The sequence below is a fragment of the Theobroma cacao genome, chromosome 3 (assembly GCF_000208745.1).
Source record: "Theobroma cacao cultivar B97-61/B2 chromosome 3, Criollo_cocoa_genome_V2, whole genome shotgun sequence".
Taxonomy (NCBI): Eukaryota; Viridiplantae; Streptophyta; class Magnoliopsida; order Malvales; family Malvaceae; genus Theobroma; species Theobroma cacao.
Genome location: NC_030852.1, coordinates 32,673,732 through 32,693,619, shown reverse-complemented (window position 1 = coordinate 32,693,619; position 19,888 = coordinate 32,673,732). Strand labels below are relative to the sequence as shown.

Genomic DNA, 19,888 nt, shown 5'->3' with positions numbered 1-19,888 from the left:
GTCCATGTGGGCCCTTTACTGTGAGATAAAAGAAATTGTTGCGACCTAGTCACTGCTAAGTGGGAGTACAAGATTGCTTAACGCGTCTCGTACGATCCAAATAAGTTTACGGAGTCAAGTTTGGAGGCCCCCTCACATAAGAACGAAAAGGCCTCCCGCGACCTTGTTGCCCTATTGTTTTATTTTGCTCCTCACCGTATTGACCAGGACAATCGCGTAATTCTGGTCTCCATCTCTTGACTTTTCACGTTGTGCCATCCCTCGTCCCACCACGTGTCCCATTTAATTCTTGTTTCTAATTTTCCTCTGTCCAAACAAAGGACGGAAAAATAAATAAATTAAATAAAATAAAACCTCCGAAACGAATCTCCATTCTCCTTCAGCTTATTAAAGTGCCCACGATCAATCTGGCTAAATATTTACAAGATTAAAAATTAAAAATTAAAAATTAAAAAATTGAACAGACCAAAAAGTCAACAAATCCCATACATTTTTAAGCTATTTTAATAATTTTTTACAAGGCTTACGTGAAAATTTTTTTTTCCCCGAGAATCTTTTGATTTGTTCCATTCAATTATGCTTCGTATTTGTAATTACTCAAAAATATTATACTCTTAAAATAGTTTCATATATTAGTATGTGTCGTAGTGTAACGGATCATGGCTTTCTCAACGAGTGGCTGTTGAAACGTTGAGGAGGACTTACTCCAAAGTACCACCGTAAAATTATATATATTATATTTATACTATAAAGGAGCTGATGGAAAACGGAAATTTCCAAAAATGCCCACTTGCACTTCATTAAAATTCTTTTACAGAGCTTTCCTACTCTGCTTCCTTGCTACTTGCTTTTATTCACCCTATTTATATATGCTTTCCAAAGATTGAAGAGTTGCCATACAACGGAAAAAAAATCAAACAAAATAACTTTGCTGAAGTTCCTTATATTAAATGCTGATTATTTTCCATTTCTATAGGCAGTTCTTGATTATACTTCTTGGGGTTTCTTTTTTTTTTCCCTTCACCTACTGAAAACTCAGAGAAGAAGAAGAAGAAGAAGAAAGAGAAAGAGAAACGAATGGGTTGGAGCGGGGAGAGACGAAAAGAGGTTGTTACAATTTTGAGAGTTCTGCTAGTGCTTCTGGCGGTGGTGCAAACGACGGCGTTTCATGGGGTAAAGCTGAAGAAGCAGGAGCACCGGAACGCTTATGCGACGATGATGTACATGGGGACGCCGAGAGACTACGAGTTCTACGTGGCGATACGCGTCCTGATCAGATCGCTTGTTAGGCTCCAGGTGGACGCTGATCTCGTCGTCATTGCCTCCCTCGACGTTCCCCTCCGTTGGGTTCGTGCCCTGTAAGTCTCCAATAACATTGCTTTTCTTTTCTCCTTTTTCTATTTCCCCCTTTTTTTTTTCTCTCTCTTTAAATGCAATTTGAATATTTTGCAATAACATAGTAAAAGAGGTAGAAAAGTCTAGTGGGGAGACCAGCGAAGCCATAGTGGGTCTCTCAGGAGCCAGTACCATTCTGGGTATTCACCTAATCCTTTGGGAGATTGCTTAGAATTTGAATGATAATAAGCTTTATTATTCCTTTTATTTCATATATTTATAAATGATTAAATAAACTTTTTGAAAAAGTTATACCAACTATTCCTAGTTGCGAGCTTTAAACAGTAACAATACGTATAAGCTTTTAAATACTAGTTTAAGACGGGTGAGTTGAGATGTTAGATGGACATTGGAGATTGGATTGCGAAGCACGAGAAATGAAGTCACAAAGAGAGCCCTGGTTTCGATGAACCTTTGTTCTTGTGAGTAGTAACGGTGATTTCTTTGTTCATTAAAAAAATTAATTCAGACAACTGAGAAAAAAAACGGTTGTCTTTGGCTTATTGGTAAGAAAACTTTGTAATGAATTTTACCGAGAAAAACCATTGTCTTAAAAGTGATAGTGACCGTTTGTTATTATTTGCCCTGGTCTTATTAAAAGAAAAATAACAAATGAAAATGGTGGGTTCAGTTCAAATGATGGAAAGAAATAAAATCTAATTTTTCTCCTCTGTTATTTGCCTTTTCAACTTATCTTTCACGCAACGTCGAAACTCAAAAAGGCGAAAGGTTTGAAACAAGGGATGTATTTCTGATTTCTCTTCTGTCCTTTATTCGCTTTTCAAATATACTTGCAAATATTTTCTTTCTCCTTTTCCCAAAACGTAAAAGAAAGATATTTGTCTGGAGAATCGGAAGTAAATTGATCAGATTCGGAGGTGTTTTGCTTAAAGAGGTGAAATGGGTATTTCAGCTGTTTCTTGGTAGCAACTAGCATGCCCTCCCTAATACCAAATGGTTTACTTCTTCACGAGTCATATTTCATGGTTTTGTTTGACTGGCCTGCATATTAACATTTGCAATTGAGAATTTTAAATTTTCAATCACATTAGCTGGAATCGTGCTATAACGTTTTACTTTCCTGGTCAAAGGAAAGGGACAAACAAGCTGTACGATTTGCTATTCTAAATTTTCGAAGGGTTTTAGGTATCTTTGAGGAAACCGGGTGGATCTAAAGTCGGTTTTCCACGTGCACGGTCTCTTCCCACTTACCGGTCAAGTCAACTTCTAATTTGCTGCTTAAATTGTGATGAAGTTGACGTAACTTGCTCAACTGGATGTCTAGTCGCGGATAGAAACGCTATAGAAAAGTAAAGGTCGTCCTTGAGACTTAACCAGGGTAGGTTCGAAGGGTCAGCCACTTATGAGAATTAGGACTGGGGCCTAGGGGCAAGACTTAATTATGACATTTTTTTATTTTATTTTTTATATGTGTTTGTTATCCATTCTGGTTTTCTTTCCGATAATTGAGAAGGAAATGAACAGTATCCATTTGTTTTTAACTTCACATAAGAGAGAGAGGAAACTGATAAGAACAGAGCTCAGCTTCCCCAGATAAGACGCCGCCCATTATAATTTAATTAGAGGGCGGGAGCATCTGGTCCGAATTTTATTTCGGTTGATTCAACTGGTACCTGTACTTATCCAAATTCAACTAGTGCGTCACCACATGTCCCCACTCTCACTTTCAACAAGCACAAGAAATGGTATTAGTCAAGGAAAAGCATGTGAGAGCAGCTTGTTTGGTACACAACCCCTTTGACAATGGCAATTGTTGTTAGATTATGGAGTTCCCCTTTTCTTTGATCCTTTCAAAACTGATGTTTCAAGACTATGTTGCACCGCCCACGCCCTGCTGCTAAAAGGAGTACGTAGCGGCTAGTTTATGTCAGCAAAAGCAATACATTATCCTTGTTTAGAATATTAGATGATTGAAAATATAGCTAGTCAAAAACCAAAAGAATTCAAGTGTCTTTATATTTTAATTTTAATGTGTATATATGTTAAGTGATCATTTGATCTTTCTTGGGGAAACATCATTCCTTTCTTTTCGGCCCTTTCACAATCAATCAGTTTGCTTTGCATGTATCTGGGGATACCAGCAACATATTTGATAACTTATGTTTGGTATAAAAAAATATGATACCCGTCTAGACGTAACTACCTAAATAAATTCTTTAATGGGATCTTCTCTTATTTCCATGTGGTACCTGTCCAGATGCAAATAGGTAGATCAAATTCTTTAATGAAGCTTTAGCGTATATCTGCATAATCCCAGTTGTTTGGTTTCTAAGCTGCAAGGTCGAATCTCAGGGTGTCACACATGGTCCAAATTAACCAGGGGAGTTCTCAATCATTCCTTATATGCCTTCATTTTCTGATTGGAGGCTTGTCTGATTGACATGACTTCATCATTCTTTTGTTTCTTGAGTATTTAAATTAAAAAAAAAAAAGAAGAAGAAAAACAATGTTCCTTAACACAATGAATAATGCATTTCCTGTGTCATCTAAATGCTATAACTTGACAGGCAAATGCAAGTGTAAACATTGGTTGTTTTACATATTAGTTTTCTAAATTATACAAGTTTGATATGGTGACATTGGACTTAATTAGGGAACTATTTTGTATGTGTGTGGATATGTGTGATAACTATCAATTACATTATACATTAAGAAACCTTCACGCAGTTTAGTTGATAACAAAAAATAAAGGATATAGGGATGAAATAAAAGTGACCGGCTCTGTTTTTGTGGTGTAGGGAACAGGAAGATGGAGCAAAGGTCATGAGGGTGGAGAACATTAATAACCCTTACAAGAATCAGAAATATTTTGACGAGAGATTCAAGTTAACACTAAACAAACTATATGCCTGGAAGCTGGTGGATTATGAAAGAGTGGTCATGCTAGATGCTGACAATCTCTTCCTCCAGAAAACTGATGAATTGTTCCAGTGTGGGCAGTTTTGTGCAGTCTTTATCAACCCCTGCATCTTTCATACTGGCCTCTTTGTGTTGCAGGTAACAATTTTCTTATAGATGTGATTCATTTCAAGTACATTCATAAAGCAGCGCCTTAATAGTAGTTATACAACCTTGGTTAATTGGTTCCTATGTATATATTTTTTTATCTGCAGCCTTCATTAGAGGTGTTCAAAGACATGATTCATCAGCTGGAAACTGGTAAAGAAAACCCTGATGGCGCAGACCAGGGTTTTATTGGTGTCTACTTCCCGGACTTGCTCAACCAGCCAATGTTCTATCCACCCCTAAATGGAACGAAACTAGATGGGCAATACAGACTTCCTTTGGGTTATCAAATGGATGCTTCTTATTACTGTGAGTAAAACAGTGATGATCTTGATCTATAATGATTTCATGCTTTGATCTTGAGCCACTAATCTAACCTCAAATTACCTTTGATTTTTTCTGCTGGTCCCCAGATCTTAGACTTTGCTGGAGGGTACCATGTGGACCTAACAGTGTGATCACTTTCCCTGGTGCACTATGGTTGAAGCCATGGTATTGGTGGTCTTGGCCTGTCCTGCCCTTAGGCATTCAATGGCATGAAAATCGTCGTCAAACTTTAGGGTAAGATAAGAAAATAAAAAAAAAGTACAAACACTGACAGAGATACAAAAATCTAGCGTCTTTGAATAATTACTGAGTTTCGATTTCTTATACAGGTATGCAGCTGAGATGCCCATTATAATAATCCAATCGGTTGTTTTTATTGGAATCATCGTGATGACACGTCTAGCACGCCCCAGCATCTCCAAACTATGCTACCGGCCCTCAGACAAAGGCACAACTTTGATCCGAACCGGCCTAAAGGTTATAGCAATCTGGTCTATCCTTGCAGCCTATATAGTTCCCTTCGCCATTGTTCCTCGTACGATTCATCCATTAGTAGGCTGGACATTGTATTTCCTTGGTTCGATTGCGCTTTCCTCGATAGCAATTAATTCTTTCATGCTGCCAGTCATCCCGGTTTTCGCTCCTTTGCTTGGGATTTTTGGGTCTCTTTTGGTCATGGCGTGTCCTTGGTACCCCAACGGAGTTATAAGAGCTTTAGCTGTTTTCGGGTATGCATTTTGTTATGCTCCCATTGCTTGGGGTTCAGTGGTTAGGGTCGTGTCACGTCTTCAGGTCTCACTAGAAAGGGAACAGTTTTTCCCAAGATTGGGTGAATCTTCACCACCTCCCGGCAGTAACAAGTTGTATTGAGACTTACACATGGTATACAGCAAGGAGACAAGGACTATCAACAGATTCTTTTTTTTTGAAAAAAGAATAGCATTTGACAGAATTGGAAGACTTTGAGGTGATTGGCAGGTTCAGTCAACGTTGTACTTCTACATTTAAAAAACAGATTATACATTTTTGTGATTAAAGGCTTTTCAATATTTATTTCCCAGGAAATTAGCCCCTTGAAAGGGTTATTATAGGAAAAGCTTGATTCTTGTTTCTTTTTTGTTGTCAATACAATATTTCGTCGTTTAATTCATTTCTTTGCCAAATTGTGACCATACAATTCTAAGAATTGAGGTTGTACACTTTAATCCAAGCCTAACTCCAAAATGATAACTATTTCACTTTTCAAAAATAAGAATTTATATGGGACAGGGCTTCGAGACTCGGTAAAAACCACTCAAGCTCGTGAGCAGCCCTTTTGAATCCAGCATTACTTGACATGTTTTTCCAACTGGGTTTGTCCAACTAAAGCCCACTTTGTCCAAAAAGGAATTCTACCGGTTACTAGACATGTTCTTTTCACAGGTTTGACCCACAAAAGCCCACTTTATCCATAAAAAATCTAATTGACGTTGCGGGGCAGATACACATGCTCTCATTGTCTAGCACGGATTTCAAATCATATCAGTATGAGATTAAAATGACTATTAGATTTATAAGTAAAAATTTTCATTCACTTGATAAATATGTCTTTTGAATTTAAAACATGAGTTTGTGATTAATGATAATAAATTTTATCCAATTCTTTTGATATAAGACTCCTTAAAATGAGTTTTTCTCCTTTACAAATAAAATGAGTCAATGTAATGATATTAGTCAAAAATAAAATAAGACTTGAGTTTATAAACGAAGCTTTCCTCCACTTGATAAACATAAGTTTTGAGTTAAAAAATATTAACGGTACACGTTCACATTCCAAATACAGACATCCATGTTCATCATCATCAACGAATTGTTAGATGGACGAGCATGATCAATGCGAGACCAAAATCCAAGTAACGTGGAAGAACACTGGATTATCCCAATTTATCCACAAAGCCAAATGACGTGGCCATGATTGGAGGGCAACCCTGTCGGGACTTGGCAGTGTAACCTCACAAATCCTGACCAGAACGTTAAAAGGGTTATAGCATCTTTTGAGTGGGTCCCGCACCTACAATCCAGCCAATCATCACCATCATAATCAATGACTTTTGGTGTTGCAATTTTTCAGTGGTAATTCAGTCACAAAATTTGAAGGGAAAAAAAAAAAATCTCTGCACGAGAGTTTGGGCATGTTTGTCTCTAGCCCTAATCAGAAAAAGATTTGTAGTCCCAACGTTCAAAAAAACAAGTGGGCCACATTAGGGACCAGTTAAAAAAAATGTTTTTTTTAAGCTAATAATAGTAAACTAGAAAAGATAAATAACTATTAAGCCATGCCCGGACCATCATTCTTCATGCACGCCAACACCACCGGAGGCTGGACAAAAGGAGACCGTTTCCTGTTAATTAGTTTGTGGATTAAGCCTAATGCTTCATTATGGTTGGATTAGGATTGGACAAAATTATGCCTTGTGTGGTGCTTTCATTTTTCCTCCATGTGTTGGTTTAGGTTATTTAGTTATGGCTGTACTCAAAACGTGTAAAAGAGAAGGAAGGAAAATGATTTTTCTTAACTGCTTGTGCATGATCTTATTTTACCCTCACTCCTTCCTATTTCACCTGTTTAATTTAATCAGTTGTCATTGATTGGAAGAGTTGAATTTATACTCATGGAAATGTTGCTTTCTTTTACCACCCCAAGAACTTGCAATGTATTAGCTCCTTGTTCTTCTTTTCCTATCCATTTATTCACGAAGGAGTTGGTAGTTTTTACTGTCTCTGGGTAGCGTTGTTCCATATATGGTAGTATATTTATCTTCATAGACATTTCCACTAATGAATTTTAATTACCATACCATTGCATTTCCATTGTCAGAATCAAATCGATGATTCAATAGTTTTCAGAATTATAATACTTAACAATCTTAGCTGCAAAGGGACTTTCCTATTAGCACATATTGCTGATCCTTAAGAAGAACGCAACCAAAAAACAGTAGAAGCTACAGATTCAAAATTTCGAATGAATCAAAGAACAGCCGAAAACACCGAATCTACGGTAAGAATCCAAGTCGAACATGACAAAAAAACAGAAACATATACTAAGATTTATATTCGTTAGTACGTACCCAACCAGATAGAAAGCAAAGCCAAAGAAATACCGCCCCCACATTGAGACTTGCGTATAATGCAGCCAAGGGCTACCCATAAAAGCCTACAACAGTAACCAAAGCTAGCTACAAATGCAATCACACTCCTTGCGAGGGAACAAAAAATGACCGTTGCAAACACCCAAAATTTTATTCCCAAAACAGAAAATTATAAGTAATTAAATAAATGGAGAGATTCTTCAACTAAATTAATTCAGATGATTAATTATATGTCTCTCTTTCTCTTTCTTGCATTATATATATAAGATCGTGAGAGCAAATTATCAGCCCCAGAAGTATAATCCCACACTGAAACATTCTTTGCATTTCTTCATCTCTCTCTTATCATTTCTATTCTTCTGACCGCTTAATGCTATTTTAATGGAGTCTTTCAGTTCCTTCTTATTCTTCTACTTCTGTTTTTTCTTCGTTTCTGCTTCTTTCTTCTGTCCTGCGCCGCCATTGTCACTAGCAACAAGTTCAGTCGTCAATGCAACTGCTTCTACGACTAACTCAACAGGGAACCACCATAAGTGGATTGGACCCATCGGTCACCAGCGGATTACCGTCGACGTTAACGGTTCAGGTCATTTCCGGTCAGTCCAAGATGCCGTGGATGCAGTTTCAGAGAATAATAGAAAGAACGTTCTAATTCAAATCAGCCCTGGATATTACATGTAATACTTATTTCTGTGGGTTTCTTTAGCCTTCTTAATTAAGAGTAAAGCATCAATATATGCTCAAACGCGAAGGAAAAACATTCTTAAAAAGTGGTAAACAATGTCTTCACTTTGAAAATGCTGTCTAGGCATTAATATATCTTCTTGTATATATGTTCTGAATGAGACATTGATATGGTGTGGTGGCGGTGCAGAGAGAAGGTGGTGGTGCCGGCGACAAAGCCATACATCACGTTTCAGGGCGCAGGGAGAGACGTGACGTTCATCGAGTGGCATGATCGAGCGTGTGATCGTGGGGCCAACGGCCAACAGTTGCGTACTTATCAAACTGCTTCTGTCACTGTATATGCTAATTATTTCTCTGCTAGAAATATCAGCTTCAAGGTAAATATAAGAACCCTTACAGCTAGAAGGTCCTTTTTCAAACAAATTTTCTTACAAATTTCCCAGTACATTGAGACTGAAAGGACAAAAGTGCTAGTAGCAGAGAACTAATTGACAAGTGCTCTAAAAACATTAAATGAGCCATGCAATTTTTCTCTTGAATTCATGCTGCATGTGACTTTTTTTTGGCGGTAATACATATATATGGTTGTATTTATTGATTTTTGGTTTTGGGTACCAACCATCTTTCATATTCGTGTTTAAAATGGCTTTTATACCAACCATTTCAATCATGAAAATAATCATATTAATTATGCAGAATACAGCACCGGCACCCATGCCAGGAATGCAAGGATGGCAAGCTGTGGCGTTTCGCATATCGGGCGACAAGGCCTATTTCTCTGGCTGTGGATTCTATGGTGCACAAGACACTCTTTGTGATGATGCTGGTCGCCATTACTTCAAGGAATGTTACATAGAGGGCTCAATTGACTTCATCTTTGGAAATGGCCGGTCCATGTACAAAGTAAGAACAATTTTTTTTTATTTGAAAATAGAACTGGTTTTCTTTTTTTAAAATATTATTCTGTCTAGTGTCTACTATATCCTCTACAAAACAAATACGACGGGTTGCCCGTGACTTGGGATATAGAATTTGAAATGGAAATGAACAATATACAACAGAGATAAGGAAAAAGGGAAAGGACGTTGCATTATTCTATAGCAAAATCCGACTCCCTTGTCCATAAAGTTGAAAAAAGGAAGGGAGCTTTCTCTTATCAACAGACATTTTTGTCTGTCAGAAAGCAGTGGTACCCAACTTCCCAAAAGAGAGCTGAGAAATAAGTAAACAATCATGAAAATAAATATAACACTGAATGCACTTAAACGACACAGTTCTTTCAGCCTAGACCTTCGCTCCCCCGGCTTCGTTAATCAGAGCCAGCAAAACTTGGGTTATTTTGGTACAGTGTATTTATGTTGACTCACGGTTTGGTTGATGGTTCAGGATTGTGAACTGCACTCAATAGCCACAAGATTCGGATCCATTGCGGCCCACGACAGAAGCTCACCAGATGAGAAGACGGGCTTTGCTTTTGTGAGATGCAAGGTGACAGGTACTGGCCCTCTATATGTGGGTCGAGCCATGGGTCAATACTCGAGGATTGTCTATGCGTACACTTACTTCGACGACCTGGTTGCTCACGGTGGCTGGGACGACTGGGACCATGTTAGCAACAAAAATAAGTATGTTCCCTCCCCCCTTTCCTACTTATTCTTCAAACTATGTTTTTACCCTTCTCTTTTTACACATGTTAATTTTAAGAAGTCAAATATGAATAGTTGCTCCAATCATATAATCGATCTCAATTATTCATGTACTTTATACGTTCATGTGATGTATCGATATTTAAAGATAAATAATTGTCATATATAGTCTGATTCCATTTAGATCTTAATCATTTGTGGAACCCATTTTTTATTGTCAAAAGTTGGACAATCGGTGAGGTGATGATGACAATGATCAACATTTTCAGAATCAAGATAGCTTTCTTTTTCTCATTTTTCTGTTAGTAGGACCCAAATGACAAAGGCAAGCTCAGGAATCTGAGTCTCAATTAGTCAATAGTCATGAGTGGATGATCCTATTTCATTCAACAGTCAAGAAAAACATAAAGATGGAAGAAATCGAAGCTAGCAAGACATAAACGAGAAATGATTGAATTTGGGTATTAATAAATTGGGTCAAATGGGCAATAATGCCCTTTTTTGTTTCCCTTTGCAGGACTGTGTTTTTTGGTGTGTACAAATGCTGGGGTCCAGGAGCTGCAGCCGTTCGTGGAGTATCATGGGCAAGGGAACTAGATTTCGATGCGGCCCATCCATTTCTGGTCAAAAGTTTTGTCAATGGGAGACACTGGATTTCACCGTGGGACGCTTAGGCTTAGCCAGAGAGCCCGAGACAACATTCCCTTATTCCTTTTCTTTTGCAAAATTCTTTCATTCAATTCAATGTTAAATTTTTAATAAGCATCAACTTGCACATGGTAATGCCACAATGTTCTTTCCTTCAATTGATTCTTTAAGCTTTGATACATTCATTCTGAGCAGTTCTTAATTATCCCAAAAATAATACTGAGAAAATTCATTTGATTCTGGGCATTTGGTTCCTTTTAAAATTTATAGTTTTCATTATGTAAAGAAGAGAATATTGGCTTCTGTCATTCAACAAAAGCAGCGGTAATGGTTTTATGAGCTGTTAGTATAAAGTAAGAGAAAAAGAAAGGGGGAGGGGAAGAGAACATTACTCAAAGGATGATTGTATTTATACATGCGGTGCTTTTGAGGTAACCCTTTGAATGTAAACCAATATTTTTCAAAGAATCACCAAGCAAGTCGCACACCAAACCTTGGTCATAACTCATAAACCCTTTCCCCATAATCATAAACAAGCTTAATATGAAAACTAGGCTCAAAATATTGAGCATGTAATTTCTTTGAGGATCAAATAACTTAAAAGTTCAAGGAAGCTACTTTATTTCCCAGCAATGTATTAAAAGAATATCTATTGAATAGAAGGACACCAAGTCTGCAACAGGATATTGCCTCACATTATACAACAGTTTTGCTGTGACTCTAGCATCTCTGGGGATCTGCAAGAGTAGAAGTGTTTGTTAGCTAATAATAAAAGGAAAATGCCTCTTATGTCAAGACAATAGCTAAAAATTTCATCCAAAGTGTGAAAAGGAAACTACAATCTCTTCATAAGCACATCTACTACATTGCTAGGATGAGTTATATCTTTTGAAGCAGCGAAAATCATCGAGTATCTGCTGTAGTTTTGGGGAAGCAAAATCAAGGACTGACTACTTTTGGGCTAGGAGACTCAACCTAAAACCTATAGCAGGCCATCCTACCCCAGTAATATCTGACCTGAGGCCCATAGAGCCACCACCCTCATCCCATATTCAGCAGATCGTAATCAATGATTTCCAACAACTATTGATCCAAACAATTGGCTCATGATTTGAATTACTTTATGGTGATCCTTCAGAAACCACTTTCCTAGGACATTTTATCCTGCCAAATGACCTTTCACCAAACATTAACACTAGAAGGAGGGGACAGTAATTTTAATAGATAAAGGACATGCAGGCTGGTAGGTTGGACAAAATCCAATATTACAAATGAATAATTGATTTAGATTGCTGCAAAAGAAAGAGCACTTACAGCTGGCCAAGATTAGGTAAATCAAATTCAGGAGCAAGCTCTTGCACAATATCATTTGGTGGCTGACCACATTCTTGCATTTTTTGCATGAGGTCAACAATCCTGGTGAAGTTATTAGGCTCATTTTCATAGACTCCATTAAGCTCCTTAATCAGTTCATGTTGGTGAGAGTAACGTTCATATTCTTCTTTGCTCAAACTGGCTTTATGCTCTTCTAACCACTGTGGGTATCTTTCTCCAATTTCCTTCATGGGTTCATGAAGAATCTCCTTAGACAAAAGTTGTTGCATCATAGTCTCCACAATGGATTCCATGTCCTGATCAAAATTAAGGAATAATTAAGTATTTATTCCCTAGCATGTGCTACTACTGATACCTAAAACTATAGGCTCCGTTTGGTTGATGCTTTTGCATTTTACCTTTTTTGCAAAAAATGAAAAATGAGCAGAAAACCAAAAACGAATAGTAAAAAGAAAAAACATCAACCAAATGGAGCCTAAATAAATTGAAAACAATTGGTGAGACAATGTCTAGAATATTAGAAGATAAGATATATGTATTAATAAATGTATGCCTTGATTGTTTCCAGTGATAAATGTCTATATGTATGTATGTATGAGGTATATGCATGTCCATGCAAGAATTCATACAAAAATTAGTAACTTATAACGCTATTACCTAGTTGACTCAATTGGCTACATAACTCAACAAATTTGAACCAACGAAAACCTATCTATTTTGAGCATATATAATATGCCTGGCTTGCCAGCCATGTTAAATATTACTTCATTAGAAGATGCATGCTAAAACATAGTGACCTCCTTAAAACCAACCTTCTTCTTAGGCCTTTTCCAAATGCCTCCTCCCTTGCAACAAAGTGACAAGGGATGGGGGGGAGCTGGCTTTGGAGGGGGCTGGAGGAGGTTCATTTCAAAGCTTCATGAATTTGAGTTACTCCTTTACAACGAAACCCATATGATGTACATTTCTCAAATGCACAGAACAAGGCAAGCAAGGAAAAATAAAGGTTGCATAAGGCAATCTCATTACTGATCTTGTCATGTGAATGCAAAGTGTTCCTGAGAGAACCCCCCCTCCGCACCCCTAAGGAAGAAAAATTAATAATAATAATAAAGAAAAAAAGAAAAAAGACAAACAAACTGTCTTGATTATCAACTCAGAACCGAAAACAGTATCCAGTGCTGATGATTCAATGTTCAAGCCAGTAAATCTAACTCAATTAATTCCAAAATTAATTGGATAATATGCTACAAGTTTTCTTCACCAAATATGAGAATACCATCTCCTCCTTAATGTCATACTGTGCAAATTCCAACTTAAGAATCAAGAAACACCTGCTTCACTGGTAAATTTTAAAGCGAATGAGCTAAAGCTACAACTACAGCAAAAACCAAACTGAAGTGTACAATATCTACCTGACATTCCACACTAAAAAACTACCTGACCAAAGAATGATACGAGAGATAAATGAAGCCTTAAAAGACACGTGAAAAAATTCAAGCAAATATACCTGAGACCCAGCAAGCTCCTCAAACTGCTTGACCCAATCCTCCATCATTGCATCCTTACCAAGATCATCTCCGCCAGGTTTCGACATTGATTCCAATCCTTTTACAGTCTCTCTGGTCTGTTCTCTGAGTTTATCAAGAGCCTCTGTGACATGGGATTCCCTTAAAACCTTTTGCTTTCCCTTTTTCTTGCTCTTCAAGTCAGGTAATCCCATTCCTAACCCTTGAACCCCACTTGGTAAAGAACCAGATTCTGGCTTCTTTTCTTCACCATCTCCTCCTCCTCCCCTATTTAACAAATATAAAGCTAAATACTCGAAAGAAATTGTAACAAAAACTCAACCTAGGCAAAGCACCACAGTTAATATCCAATATATCTAATCATATGTCTAGGTTTTGACAAAAAGTTAGAAAAAAAAAAAGGGAGGAATTTTTAGCTTGGGGGCAAGAATTTGGACCCAAAACAAAAACGAGATATTGAGAATTTTCTTTTTTTTTAAAAAAAAAAAAGAGATGAAATTTGCCCATTTACATGTAGAGAAAGAGAGAAAAAGACGGTACCTTTGAGAAGGAGGAGTAAGGTTGAGATTCTGGAAATCATCCAAAGCACCTGAAGAAACAAAAGAAAAAGTTCAAAATTCAGAGGTTTAAGAAAAAAGAAAATTAAGGGGAAAATATACTACAACAAAGATTTTTAGACAGAGAAGCATACTATCAAGAAGTTGGTCTAAATCATCAGAGTGGTCTGCCATTTTTGCTGTAGGAAACTTCTAATCCTCTGTTTCTCTATATATAGGTAACGTCAAAGTATCGATTTTTTTTTTGAGGGAATTTGGGTTGAGCTGAAATGGAAGAGCTCTCAGGCTGTGCAACCGAAATGGGTTTGGGGTCGGAATCAAGATCCTACGGTTCAGATTGCTTGAAGAGGAATTGACTAGTGTTGACAAACGAAAGGCTGGAGTTTTGGCTGTTTTGGAGTTCGGGCTGCTTATTCGTTCATTCTTTTGTCTTTTACTTTGTATTAATCAGAAAAGGTCAAAAGACAAATAGGTTATTCTAATTATATAAAAATACCATACCTCAAAGTATCCTCCGTCTATTCTTATTTCTTAGGAATTTTGGAGGATGATATGTCCAAACCTCTTTTTTCTTTTCAAATTTTATAATATTTTTAAATAAAATGTATTACATTATTTTACACTCCATACTTTTAGGAAAAATTAAAAATTTTTCAATAATCATCTATAAATTTTCAAAACTTAATGATAAACCAAATATATAGAAATTGTTACATTTGTTCTCAATTAACTAGATATTGTTACTTTGTTAATAAATCATTGAAAAAATTTAGAATTTTAAAAAATAATATTCATAATTTTTAACAAATATTTATTTTGAATTTTTTTTTAAAATTTATATTTATATATTTATGAGATAATACTTTATAATTACGTGATAATGTATAGATATTACATACTATTGGTACACCAAATACAAATTTATTACCATTAAACATAAATGATTCTTTTTAGTGCGAAAAAAGGATGGGTTTCATTAACCACCAAAAAAATTGATCAAAACAGTACAAACTCTCCCAAAAAAAAGCTCTAGGAGGAAGTAACCAATTGGCTCAAAGTTGAATGACCCTAATCATAAATAAAAAATGAAGATAAAAGCCACAATGGACCTAAAATTGGAATCAAACAAGCTCTCGCTTAGTTCATTTTTCAACCATCCCTAGGAAGGGCATGCTTATCAGAATCAGAAGATTTGTAATTCATGGTAATCACAAAAAAATGCAACATTAGGAGAAGCCAGCAACATCTAAGCCTGATTTTAGTAAAACAAATTACTGAAAAAAAAGAATCCCACAAAACCAGGGAGGGAAAGGCAAAATCCAAATTTCATTATTTCACATGTTTTTGTTTAAAAGAAGAGTAGCAATTATTTGCTTAGGTAGAGCTAAAAGAGTCTAAAAAGTTTCCATGCATTCATTTGCTTAAGGTCAGATGACCTGTATCAGCAGCAAATTTAAGAGCTGGGCCAGCTTTATGGACCACAGGACCAAGCAACTAGTCCCTGTAATTCTGCTATGGAGCAGAGCAAAAAATTCCCTAAAGTTTGAACTCTGTATTACCATTCCAAAAGCTGGTTTGGCTGACTAGCCACGGCCAAACTTCACTTGTAGCTAGTAGGTACTAGGCTTCAGGTGCCAATATAACGGCATTCTCGGGAGCAATCTGGTCGTGATTTTGTTGATACTGGAGACTCAAACCTGATGCTGCTGGTGCTGCTTGGCGAATTTGTGAAGGCATGTAAGCCCCGGCTGCACGATGTGAACCTTGTGGGCTATGAACAGTTTCTTGATTGCCTTGAGGAAGCAACATTGATTGCGCAATTGGGTTAGGGGGGTAAAGAACTTCAATTCCCACAGGCCCAAATCGTTTAAGCTTAGCAGTGTATTTTTTCCCAGAAAGATGGCCGTCAAAAGCCTCTTCAGTATCACACTTCACATTACACAGGTCACAGATGAGAGGAATTACAGCCTTTCGTTTGCGAGGTCCAATTTTCGGCCTTGAAGCTTCTAAAGTTTTCGTGCACTTCCCTCCCTGACCACCTCGCATCTTCCTCTTCATTCTATGCCTCTGGCTGTCAGAACAATCAATCCGAGGGGTTTCTTCCACAGTGACTACAGTAGGTTTCTCTCCGTTAATTTGTTGTTTAGGTTCCACAGAAATTTCACTACCAACAGATTCTGCCAATAAATTTTCTATTGCCTTTTTCTCCTCACCTTCTTGGGCACTGTCGGGATGCTGAGATCCTTTATTCTCAGGCTTGGCTGCAAGTTTCTTTCCATTCTGTTTTTCTATGCCAGGTTTGAGACCACTCTTTGACCCTTCAGTTTTCTGCAGGTTCTTTTTATGCCTCTTGCCATTCTTGTGTTGCTCAAGGATTTCCAAACTGGTGCACTCAACCCTGCAAAGCTCACACCATGCACCCTGTGGTGGTCGCCTGCTTGACGGAGCCTTCTCCACTGCTGGTGTAGACGGAGATGCCTTAGGAGGCACTGCAGTTTGAGCTGTTTCTTTAGGTAAAGCAGCCAAGGGTCCCACTTCAACTGTAGATTTTATATTCTCAGTGGAAGGCTCTTGCTGTGACGCTGATGATGCTCCATGTTTTTGAAAGCATTGAGGACCACCTCTGCCCCCACCACGTCCTGTGCCACGGTCACCAGTATTGGGAAGGCGGTGGCCGTTATATCCCCTGCCATGACCTCTGAAGGATCTACTGCCTCTTCTACCACCACTATTTTATGGAGACCCACCAGCCTGCAAAACAGGCTCTAAAAGTTTTCAAGAACATGAAGGATAAATGGTGGTGAAAATCAGGGAAAAAGAAACCCATGCAAACCTAGATTAACTTCCGATGTCATCAGCATAAATGCTATTGGATATGATTAAGAAAGCATAAATTTCTTCATGTCTTAACTAGTCGCTTGATCCAACATGAAGAAAAAGGGGGCAAGAGTCCCAGGGCTTTAGGCAGCACCTTCTGATGGAATTCCAAAATAAATGGTTCTCAGAAAGTAAAGTAGTGGATGAATGACAGTGGTGATTTAACTTCTGTGAATTCATAAAAAAAATATCTGTCAAAGAAAGGTCCTCATGGTCTATCCCTCACAACAATTCAACCTCCCTAAGCTCTATCATGATATATGTATAAATGACTTCCTAACCTGCTGAATGCTGATATTCACCAGTAATGAACTTTGTTGACCTTCACGGGACAAAATTCTGTAGTAAGAATTTTTCTTCCAATAGTGCATTTGAAATTCACTGATTTTTAGTTTACTAAGAAAGAAAAGGCTAGAATTGAAATTCACTGACATTTTACATAACTATAAGAACACAAATTTATATATTTCCAGTGGCAAACTGCGAAGCTCAAACTCAAACTTTGCCCCAGAATTCAAAGTTGACTTCTAACTTGAAAAGTAACAAGACAAATATTGAATTCACAATTTCATAACCAGGTTGAAAAACATCCTGAGTTATCAACCCCACCCAGCATTATACCAGCAATCATGCAACTTTGCTAGAATAACATACCCCTGACAGGATCCACAAAGTTTTAGACCATATTTAATCACCATTGCAGTTGCTAGATACAAATCAAGGAAACCAAAAAGTACATACCTGTTCATTCCAAAGCCAAAGCCAAAGAGAACTCAAGGGATAAATAGCCTTGATGGACTGACAGCACGGTGGCTTCAAATTCTCCTATTTGGCAACTGACATGACTAAGCCACTACATTTTCCTACTGTTTGACATTCTCCCCAAATTCAAAAGAATTGAAGGCAACTATGTGACGGATTAAAAGAAAAGGTCACAAGCAGGTTATCAGACAAGGAAGCCTTACGTAAAAAGGGCTCAAGCTCATAATTGGCTTGTTAGACTTGGCTAAAACTGAAGCACATCCTACATTATTGAGTACGAACAAAATGGTTGCAAGCTAGCTTAGCTCAGTCCATTAGTAGTCTCTCATTTATCAAAAGCAGAACCCCAAACTTACCGATCTAAGGAATGCAAACACATAAAAGCTTTTAGCCAAACTAAGTGTAAACCAACACTTTTACACCCTAAGTGAGCTCATTATAAATTATCACCTACAATTGAGCATGTCCTTCAGAGCAATTCTACTCCACACTATGAGCAGGAAAGTTTAAAAATGAAATTGGAGTATAGGAAGATTTCAACTAAGTAAAGGTGCAGTCGTACTTAGCAAGGCCAAATTTTCGTTGATCAAGGTTGATGCAGTTGAGAACTTTATGCCAGCATTCAAAACTGAAAACAGAACTTCCATGGCTTGTAAACTTGATTGCTTACTTTACAGTTTGCAATTGAATACTTCTCTTTTTTATTTACAACTCTAATACAACACCCAATACAGTGTAAAGTTAGAAGCGAAGACGTAAATACCAAGGAAGTTACCACAATAAATTTAACGGCAGATGGAAAATTATTAAGGAAATGAAGTTCATGAAATAAAAAAAAATAACTGGAAAAATCAAAAGAATTTTACCAGAAATCGAAGAACAATTAATAAAAAAATTAATCAATAACCGTACCGGCGGCGTAGGTACTAAAGTCGGTCCAAGGTGCAGCAGCGCCGCCCCAAAGTTGGCCTGCATTACAGCCGTTGCAGTGCCCTCGAATTGCGTCAGCTGCGACAGGGCAACCACTTTTGCCGAGGCCAACGGGTTCGGTCCCACCTGAGCCATTCCCCCACCAGAATCCGCAATTTGCGGGGCGGCATTAACCGAAACTACCTCCGGGGGCACTTGATGATAGGCGTAACCAGAAGGACGATTATGGGCATAAGGTTGTTGCTGTTGTTGGCTTTGTTGGTAGTAATAAAGAGCTTGGGTTGATTGGTAACTGAATTGTTGATGATCATGAGTCCGCAGCCGTCGCTGTGGTTCTGGAAGAGAGGAGGAGAGGTCCATGGAGAGTGTATGGAGTGGCGCCTATGGGAAAAATAAAGGTTTTGGTGATAGCACAGTTGCTTGGGAGGCAAGTTTCCGGGTTTGGGAATGAAGAAAAGCAGAAATGCAGAAGAGAGAGGGAGATGGAAAGGCCAACGAGAGGGAATATTATGGTACAGCTACTACTCCCTGCTTAGCGTGATGACTGCTTTGGTGCTGACAAGCGGAACTCTTCTCTTTCGCATGCTGGGATGAACGTACGTTTAGACAGTTTCTTTGTTTTGGAGCTTTCTAGCTTTTTTTTTTTTTATGAAAGGAAATTTTTAATATTGTCTAACCATTATTGGAAAACAAACTCCCAATACATCATTGAACATCCTTGAACTGATTTATGGAGGTGGTACATCAAACAGAATAAAGCTACTAACTAAATTAAAACCAATGTTGGCCATACCATCGGCTACCATATTTCATTCTCGATAAATATGAGAAATTTTTACCTCCCAGTCGAGTTGCAACAGTCCATGAATAGCATTTAGTAAATCAAAATTCGCACATGGATGCAATGCACTAGAGATAATTGCCTGAACCACGATTTTATTATCCACCTGCAGCCATATCTTACTAAATCCTTTCTCCTTTACTATACGAAGGCTATGTAGGACTCCCCATAACTCGGCCCTATAGGAATAACACTTCCC

General features: G+C 37.7%; 5 protein-coding genes across 5 annotated transcripts; 2 read left to right on the top strand and 3 right to left on the bottom strand.

Moving 5' to 3' along the window:
* LOC18606262 (putative glucuronosyltransferase PGSIP8) lies at positions 875 to 5,899 on the top strand. The gene is made up of 5 exons (XM_018118432.1): positions 875 to 1,358; positions 4,155 to 4,413; positions 4,530 to 4,731; positions 4,836 to 4,983; positions 5,079 to 5,899. The coding sequence occupies exons 1-5, from the start codon at positions 1,078 to 1,080 to the stop codon at positions 5,617 to 5,619; spliced, it is 1,431 nt and encodes a 476-aa protein (XP_017973921.1). The 5' UTR covers positions 875 to 1,077; the 3' UTR covers positions 5,620 to 5,899.
* On the top strand, positions 8,094 to 11,098 carry LOC18606261 (probable pectinesterase 68). Its single transcript, XM_007039779.2, has 5 exons — positions 8,094 to 8,554; positions 8,752 to 8,941; positions 9,261 to 9,467; positions 9,951 to 10,189; positions 10,728 to 11,098. Exons 1-5 carry the CDS (start codon positions 8,259 to 8,261, stop codon positions 10,882 to 10,884), a joined length of 1,089 nt encoding a protein of 362 aa, XP_007039841.2. The 5' UTR covers positions 8,094 to 8,258; the 3' UTR covers positions 10,885 to 11,098.
* LOC18606260 (peroxisome biogenesis protein 19-2) lies at positions 11,208 to 14,663 on the bottom strand. The gene is made up of 5 exons (XM_007039778.2): positions 14,414 to 14,663; positions 14,263 to 14,311; positions 13,704 to 13,989; positions 12,173 to 12,489; positions 11,208 to 11,595 (listed from the first exon to the last, which is right to left on the bottom strand). The coding sequence occupies exons 1-5, from the start codon at positions 14,451 to 14,453 to the stop codon at positions 11,550 to 11,552; spliced, it is 738 nt and encodes a 245-aa protein (XP_007039840.2). The 5' UTR covers positions 14,454 to 14,663; the 3' UTR covers positions 11,208 to 11,549.
* On the bottom strand, positions 15,587 to 17,012 carry LOC18606259 (the record flags this gene model as incomplete). Its single annotated transcript, XM_018117137.1, has 1 exon — positions 15,587 to 17,012. A coding segment is annotated over one exon (1,113 nt), but the record flags the coding sequence as incomplete, so codon positions are not given.
* On the bottom strand, positions 16,955 to 19,466 carry LOC108661095. Its single transcript, XM_018116928.1, has 2 exons — positions 18,831 to 19,466; positions 16,955 to 17,030 (listed from the first exon to the last, which is right to left on the bottom strand). Exons 1-2 carry the CDS (start codon positions 19,206 to 19,208, stop codon positions 17,013 to 17,015), a joined length of 396 nt encoding a protein of 131 aa, XP_017972417.1. The 5' UTR covers positions 19,209 to 19,466; the 3' UTR covers positions 16,955 to 17,012.

Bases quoted from the DNA above. Each gene is read 5' to 3' on its own strand.
- LOC18606262 (XM_018118432.1), top strand. From the start codon at position 1,078: ATGGGTTGGAGCGGGGAGAGACGAAAAGAGGTTGTTACAATTTTGAGA. The intron at 4,414-4,529 runs GTAACAATTTTC...TTTTATCTGCAG, and splicing joins CTGGCCTCTTTGTGTTGCAG to CCTTCATTAGAGGTGTTCAA. The intron at 4,984-5,078 runs GTAAGATAAGAA...TTTCTTATACAG, and splicing joins AATCGTCGTCAAACTTTAGG to GTATGCAGCTGAGATGCCCA.
- LOC18606261 (XM_007039779.2), top strand. From the start codon at position 8,259: ATGGAGTCTTTCAGTTCCTTCTTATTCTTCTACTTCTGTTTTTTCTTC. The intron at 9,468-9,950 runs GTAAGAACAATT...TTGATGGTTCAG, and splicing joins ATGGCCGGTCCATGTACAAA to GATTGTGAACTGCACTCAAT. The intron at 10,190-10,727 runs GTATGTTCCCTC...TTCCCTTTGCAG, and splicing joins CATGTTAGCAACAAAAATAA to GACTGTGTTTTTTGGTGTGT.
- LOC18606260 (XM_007039778.2), bottom strand. From the start codon at position 14,453: ATGGCAGACCACTCTGATGATTTAGACCAACTTCTTGATA. The intron at 14,312-14,413 runs GTATGCTTCTCT...TTGTTTCTTCAG, and splicing joins TTTAGACCAACTTCTTGATA to GTGCTTTGGATGATTTCCAG. The intron at 13,990-14,262 runs GTACCGTCTTTT...TTTGTTAAATAG, and splicing joins CTTACTCCTCCTTCTCAAAG to GGGAGGAGGAGGAGATGGTG.
- LOC108661095 (XM_018116928.1), bottom strand. From the start codon at position 19,208: ATGGACCTCTCCTCCTCTCTTCCAGAACCACAGCGACGGCTGCGGACT.